Below are 7450 nucleotides of genomic sequence, written 5' to 3' on the forward strand. Positions count from 1 at the left end.
TTCTTCATTCTTTTTGCACCAAACTCTTGGTAATATTTTTACCAACACTTTGACATAAATAACATGAATGTTCATCAAGAAATGAGTTCCATTTACTCATTTAAAGTTTGTTTTTAAAACTAAACTTAACAACTTAAAAACATAAAAAATCGAACAACGAAAACACAAATATGAGACATGAGGCTACTGGGATTTGATAGAGGACCTAAAAACGAAACTATAGACATAAAAATCAAGAGATTTGGTTAAGAATCTTACCCAAAATCGGTGAAAAACCGAGATTTTTGATTTCGAACTTCAAACTCAGATTTCTCTCTCAAAACTCAACTATTTTTCGAGCTATTTCAACCAAAACGTTCCTAAGCCAAGCTCTACAATTTATATGCCAAGAGTTTTGGCTTATTAGTTGAAGAAATCAGACAAATCGTTAGTTTTAGGCTGATGGGTAGTTTTCTTTAAACATATATGTACTATTGGCAAAACAGGTCCCTAATCTTTGAAAAAGATGAGATTCGGCCCCCTCAAGTTTCTGACAATTACCATCGGACCCCTCCTGACGTAATATCTTACATTTTTGGTCCAATAATTAAAAGAAAACAATTTTACTTTATTTTTCTTTTTGTCTTTCTTTTCATTATTTATTTATTTAAGATTTCTATAATTATTTACTTTAGTTTATTACGTAAATATTTTAACACTTCAAATAAATTTAAAAAAATATATCTAAAGGTTCATGTAATATTATTTATATATTTAAAAAAAATGGGTTTTACAACTCTCCCCTCCTTCAAGAAATTCCGTCCTCGGAATTAATACCCGCTAAAATAATTGAGGATATTTAGCTTTCATTTCTTCTTCCCCACGTCATTTCTGCACTTTTATGGAATTTCCACTTAACTAATACCATTGGTATACTTTTGTTTCTTAGTCTTTTCATCTTTTTATCCAATATATCAGCTAGTTCTTCCACATAAGCGAGCTTGTCGTTAACCTCGATGTCTTCCAAATCCACAACAGTTGATTCGTCAGCTAAACATTTCCTCAAGTTCGATACATGAAAGGTATCGTGAATACCACCTAACTCATTTGGTAGTTTCAACCGATAAGCAACTGCTCTTACTCTTGCAGTTATCTCAAATGGTCCGATATACCTTGTACTTAGCTTACCTTTCTTTCCAAATCTTACGACCCCTTTCCATGACGATATTTTCAACAAGACCTTATCACCTACTTGAAATTCCAAAGGTCGACGTCTTCTATCCGCATAACTCTTTTGTCTATCTTGCGCAACCTTTAACCTCTCCCTGATCTGTACTATTTTATCAAATGTCTGTTGCACTAACTCGAGTCCAGCTAGTTGTCTTTCTCCAATGTCTGCCCAACAAATTAGAGTTCTACACTTACGGCCATATAACGCTTCAAATGGTGCCGCCTTGATGCTCGAATGGTAACTATTGTTATAAGCAAATTATATCAATGGGAGGTGGTTGTCCCAACTACCTCCAAAGTCAATCACACAAGCTCTCAACATATCTTCTAGTGTTTGTATCGTCCTCTCACTCTGGCCATCAGTTTGAGAATGATATGCAGTACTCATGTTCAACCGAGTTCCCATTTCTTGTTGAAAACATGACCAAAATCTCGAAGTAAACCTAACATCTCTATCTGAGACAATGGATATCGGTACACCATGTCTCGACACGATCTCATTGATGTAAAATTGAGCCAATCTTTCTAATATATACTTGTCGCTGATCGATAAGAAGTGAGCAGATTTCGTTAGTCGATCCACAATTACCTATATGGCGTTGTGTCCCTTTACCGTCCTTGGAAGTTTAGTGCAAAATCCATCGTGATCATATCCCACTTCCATACTGGGATCTCCATTTGTTGCAACATTCCAGACGGTCTTTGATGGTCGGTCTTCACTTTCAAGCACGTCAAACATTTCCCCACTTAGCTAGCTACTGCCCTTTTCATACTAGGCCACCAATAGCTTTCTTTTATGTTCTTGTACATCTTATTACTACCTGGATGCATAGTGTATTTGGACTTATGTGCTTCATCCATCACTACATTTCTTATATCCCCCAAACTAGGAATCCGAACCCGATTCCTATGTCTATATATTCCATCTGGTCCAGCTGTCAAAGTCTTAATTTGTCCAATCATTCTCTCCTTTTTGATGTTCGTTTCGAGTAAAGCTTCCTTTTGGACATCCCGTATTCGGTCTAGAAGCTCCACTTTAACACTCATCCACATGACTCGAACCCTGATTGGTCCGTTTCTCTCCTTCCTACTAAGTGCATCGGCAACTACATTTGCCTTACCTGGATGGTAGTGAATCTCACAATCATAATCCTTAAGTAGTTCCATCCATCTCCTTTGTCTCATATTTAGCTCCTTTTGATCAAACAAGTACTTAAGGCTCTAATGATCGGTATAGATCATGCACTTCGTACCGTACAACTAGTGTCTCCAGATTTTTAGCGCGAAGACTACATATGCTAATTCCATGTCATGAGTTGGGTATTTCCTCTCGTGTTCTTTCAACTGACGTGACGCATATGCAATGACCTTGCCTCTCTGCATTAGTACACAACCCAAACCCATTTTTGATGCATCGCTATAAACGACAAAATCTTCTACTCCTTCCGGTAGTGATAAAACCGGTGCAGTGCTTAGTCTCTCCTTAAGTGTCTGAAATGCTTCTTCTTGTTTCGTTCCCCACTCAAACTTAACTGACTTCTTTGTCAGTGTTGTCAAAGGCGTTGCTATCTTGGAGAAATCTTGGATGAATCTTCGGTAATACTCGGTTAGGCCTAGAAAACTTCGGATCTCCAATACTGACTTTGGTGATTCCCAGTTCATAACTGCATCAACCTTAGCCGGATCCACCTTGATCCCCTCCATGTTGACTACGTGACCAAGGAATTGTACCTCATGCAACCAAAACTAACATTTTGAGAACTTGGCGTACAATTGCTCTTTTGCTAGTAATTCAAGAATCATCCTTAAGTGTTGTTCATGCTCCTTTTTACTTTTCGAATAGATTAAAATGTCATCTATAAAGACTATGACAAATTGGTCCAAATATGATCCACAAACTTGATTCATTAAGTCCATGAATGCCGTAGGTGCGTTTGTTAATCCAAACGACATTACTACAAATTCGTAATGTCCATAACGAGTCCTAAAAGCGGTCTTCGACACATCCTCTTCTCGAACCTTTAATTGATGGTAACCCGATCTTAAATCGATTTTCGAGAAATTGCTAGCTCCTTGTAACTGATCGAAGAGGTCAGCGATCCTTGGCAATGGATATCTGTTCTTTATCGTGATTTTGTTCAACTCCCGATAATCGATGCACATCCTCATCGTGCCGTCTTTCTTTTTGACGAATAAAATCGGTGCTCCCCATGGTGACGAGCTTGGCATGATAAACCCTTTATCTAAGAGTTCTTGTAGTTGCTTCATCAGCTCTTGCATTTCTGTTGGGGCTAAACGATAAGGCGCCCTTGCAATTGGTGCCGCACCTGGTACCAAATCGATTCGGAACTCTACCTGACGTTCCGGTGGTATTCGCGGTAATCCATCTGGAAATCCCTCACCATTGGAACATCATGTATTGCCTTCTTTTCGAGCTTGGCATCGATGATGTATGCCAAGTAAGCCACACATCCCTTCCGCAGACACCTATTCGCCTTAATTGCATTGATTAACCCTACGCAACACTTCTTTCGATCATCGTAAACATGAATTGTTTTTCCTTCCGGAGTTTGAATCTTGATCATATTTTTATTGCATACTATTTGCGCATGATTGTTGGACAACCAATCCATCCCCAAGACCACGTCAAAACCCCCTAAACACATTGGCATAAGCCTAACAGGGAAATCCTTACCATCTATAACAATTGTGCATTCATCAAATACTTCGTCTACCTTACACTGACTACCGTCGGCTGTTTCTACAGTGTAGGTTTTGTCTAGCCTATAGGCACTCCTATTCAATAGTGGCAGAAGGTAGTAGACACAAAACTACTATTTGCACCCGAATCAAATAATACATGTGCATACACATTGTTGATAGGGAACATACTAGATACGACGTCGGGTGTTTCCTTGGCTCCTCCAAAGTCATGTTGTAAGCTCGGTCGTGTCTCTTAGGCAGCTCCTTCCTATTTTCTGATCTCTTCCCAAATCCATTATTCACTGTCTTTATGTGGGGTGTCGCACCATTTCGATGTTTTGGACAGTCAGGTCGTAAATGTCCCGTAGCCCCACACTCATAACAAGTTTTCCCTTCTGGGCACTCCCATGCGGTATGCCCAGGTTTGTCACATTTGTAGCATGTCAGGCTCCCCGCTCTGCACTCTCCCCTAAGTCTCTTGTTGCATTTGTTACATGGAGGAATAGTGAATCCCTCACTTCGTGTTTTTGCCAGAGTCGGAGTCCATTTTGGTTTCTTGTTGAACTTGTTTGATCCTTCCCATCTTCTCTTTGCATCCCTTCTATCACAATTCTCCCTAGCGTTGATCTCCTCTGCCACCTTCGCCATTTCCACTGCTTGGACAAATGTGGTCGGTTTAGTCATGTCCATGTACCGTTTGATTTCGATTCTTAAGCCGTCTTTGAAGCGACCTATATTTCTCTCCTCGGTAGCCACTTGGTAACTGGCGAACCTTGCTTTCTCAAGAAAATCGTTAACATATTCTTGAACCGACAACGAACCTTGCTTTAATCTCAGAAATTCTGATTCTAGCTTGTTCACCTCCGATTGTGTGCAGTACTTATACATCATCATATTTTCCATTTGCTCCCAAGTCATGGCAGCAATATCCTTATCACCTTTGATTGCGCACTCAGACTCCCACCAATGCAATGCATAGTCCACAAAGGTTGTAGCAGCATAGGTCACTTTTTGATCTTCTGCGCATCTACAAATTTTGAAGCTACTCTGCATCTTGGTTACCCAGTTCATCAAGCCAACTGGGCCTTCTATTCCCTTAAATTCTTTCGGCTTGGTGCCTTTGAATGTTTTAAAACTCATCATTTCTCCTTTATTGTCAATTCAGTTCTCTCGTTGGTGGGTGACTCCACCTTCTCTTTAATAGATACTTCCATCTTTTCAGTGGCTTGAGTGTTCTCGTGTCGAACACTTTCCTCCTCTCCATCTTCATTGTCTTTAATTCTGTCACCCAACATTGCTTTCAGCATATTTGGCAATGTATCCCGAAGGACTTGTGCCATTTGCTCAGCTATCATTTCCTTTGTGAGGAGATTTTCCTCTCGCCGGGCTCCTTGACTCTTACCAATAGCTAAATTAGCTTGCGCGGATGGAGTCGTACTAGAACTAGCGGTTCGGACACTTCCTCGAGCTCGACTTTGGGCTCTTGTCCGACCTCGAACTATTGGTGGGGCTATGCCATTATTACCTCCCTCATTGAGGGCGTTCCATGTTGATCCACGAGAAACCATATTGACATAATAGGGTATCATCGTTTTAACAAGGTTCTAGAGTCAAACATAACACATTACATATATATATATATATATATATAATCACTATATATATTTCGTGTCAATAAACAATCATGGAGAGAGAGACATTACATAATCCCATTTCATAACAAAATATGGGATACTTCATAATTCTAAACACATCTCTAAATCATGTGAATGCTCAAAAAAAAAACTATTGAAGCACTGGACTAGATGAAAATTCGATCAACTATCTAGACACGCACAATAAATCACATACCCAAAAGATCTTTCTCTCTCCCCTTTCTCAAAAGGATTCTGATCTGCAGGATAATAAGGGAGATAAGGGTCCCTCAACCACTCCTCAAAAGATGTGGATGGCCTGGAATGCCACAACACACTAGCCTTTGGGCCATTTTTGATGCATTGGACCCAGTCGGAGAAATAGCCCCTCACTACACTAGCATAGTCTATGGTCATTTTCTTATAGAAGTGAACTCTGTCTCTAAATCTAGCGCCTACGGGGCAAGCAACAATTCTTCGCTCCTGTTCAAGTACAACTTTATCCCAAATCAGTGCATGACGCTGTTCCGACAAATTTGCATTCTCTACAATTAGCTCGTTTAGGGCTCCTCCTTATTCGACATGTGCCTGCTGAAGATTGTTCAGCCATTCATTCAGTCTAGTATTCCCATCTAGAGTTCGGGTCAACCTCTCTCTTAGCTTTGTGTTCTCGCCCCACAAGGTCTCTATAGTCTCCGTCATGTCCTCACGTGTAAGGGTGCGGGGCGTGTAGTCCTTCGAAGGATCGGGTGTGGTCCTTCGCCTGATGGGCTCTCGTGATGACACTTCACTAGTGTGGGCCAGACTATCGCTTCTGGACCGGGTGTCGGAAACATGTCTGGCGCTGGAGCGGTGACTGTCAATAGATCCTCTAATAGGTCCTAGCCCGTAAGGTGTCCTACGTGTTCCGTATCTGCGTCCACGTCCGCGTCTGATAGACCTAGTGTGAATGGTGTGAACCATGTCTCCTACAAGTCATAAAAGGAACACTATGTCAAGTAATAATGTAGGATCAAACTTAATCGCATGATAAGCAATACTAATACACAATAAACATGTGCTTCTAACAATCCTCTCAGTTTAAGCTTAGGCTAAGTAAATCTTAACCTAATTACCTTAAACTAAAGCTTTGATACCAACTTGTAACACCCTCATTTTTTTAATAATATGAGAATGTTACGTAATCTGAAACAGATTCCTAAATAAATAATCCAAAAGACGGCTAAAATAAAACCGTTTGAACCGTTTATAGCGAAAGTCTTTGAATCGCCCAAAAATTCACTTAAGTTCGAACCCACCTCATACCATGTTAAGTTACAAAAGATCGACACAACGCTGCTAGACAAAAGACAAAATAAGATGATAATTAGCAACTCTCTAAGCATGTCCTTTGCCCTTATCCAACCTCGAACTACCTGGCCCTGAGATGCATACTATAGTCAGCTTATAAAGCTCAGTGAGTTCATGGTTTGCGTGAATAAAATAATATCTTGACATATATATATGGCATATATGCATGCTTTATAATAAAAGTCACAGCTTAAATATATATATATATATATATATATTTAAAACACTGAAAATAAGAGATCTCATATAATGTTTAGTCGGGTATGGGTCATTTAGTCACAAACACGCCCTGGGTTGATATGTCATTCTTATTTGATCACCCACTTATCCGGGTCGTGTTTTATACTGGCCGTGACTTACTGGTCAAATGTCCACATTAAATCATAAAAAATTAATATGAAATAGCATGCTAGAGTTGTTCGAAAACTAATTAAACACATAGCATGTAACCATTCACAAAATAACATACATGTAAAATATATCATAACATGTATGTAATTGAAATATCATGCATACGTACACATCATCAACAATTCATATCATGCAAAAATAAT

The 7450-nt window shown here is 39.6% G+C and overlaps 1 protein-coding gene across 1 annotated transcript; it reads right to left on the minus strand.

Moving 5' to 3' along the window:
- Nucleotides 1-3560: 3560 nt before the first annotated feature.
- Nucleotides 3561-4965, minus strand: LOC112510801. The gene is made up of 2 exons (XM_025116149.1): nucleotides 4109-4965; nucleotides 3561-4005 (listed from the first exon to the last, which is right to left on the minus strand). Exons 1-2 carry the CDS (start codon nucleotides 4963-4965, stop codon nucleotides 3561-3563), a joined length of 1302 nt encoding a protein of 433 aa, XP_024971917.1.
- Between the last annotated feature and the right edge of the window lie 2485 nt (nucleotides 4966-7450).

This window comes from Cynara cardunculus (genome assembly GCF_001531365.2).
Source record: "Cynara cardunculus var. scolymus isolate 2C chromosome LG 4, CcrdV1, whole genome shotgun sequence".
Lineage (NCBI taxonomy): Eukaryota > Viridiplantae > Streptophyta > Magnoliopsida > Asterales > Asteraceae > Cynara > Cynara cardunculus.

What these genes read in the sequence shown, in the direction of transcription:
- LOC112510801 (XM_025116149.1), bottom strand. Translation starts at nt 4,965, where the DNA reads ATGCAGAGTAGCTTCAAAATTTGTAGATGCGCAGAAGATCAAAAAGTG. An exon ending in CCAAGGAAACACCCGACGTC is followed by an intron (nt 4,006 to 4,108) that starts GTATCTAGTATG and finishes ACTATTGAATAG; the next exon opens with GAGTGCCTATAGGCTAGACA.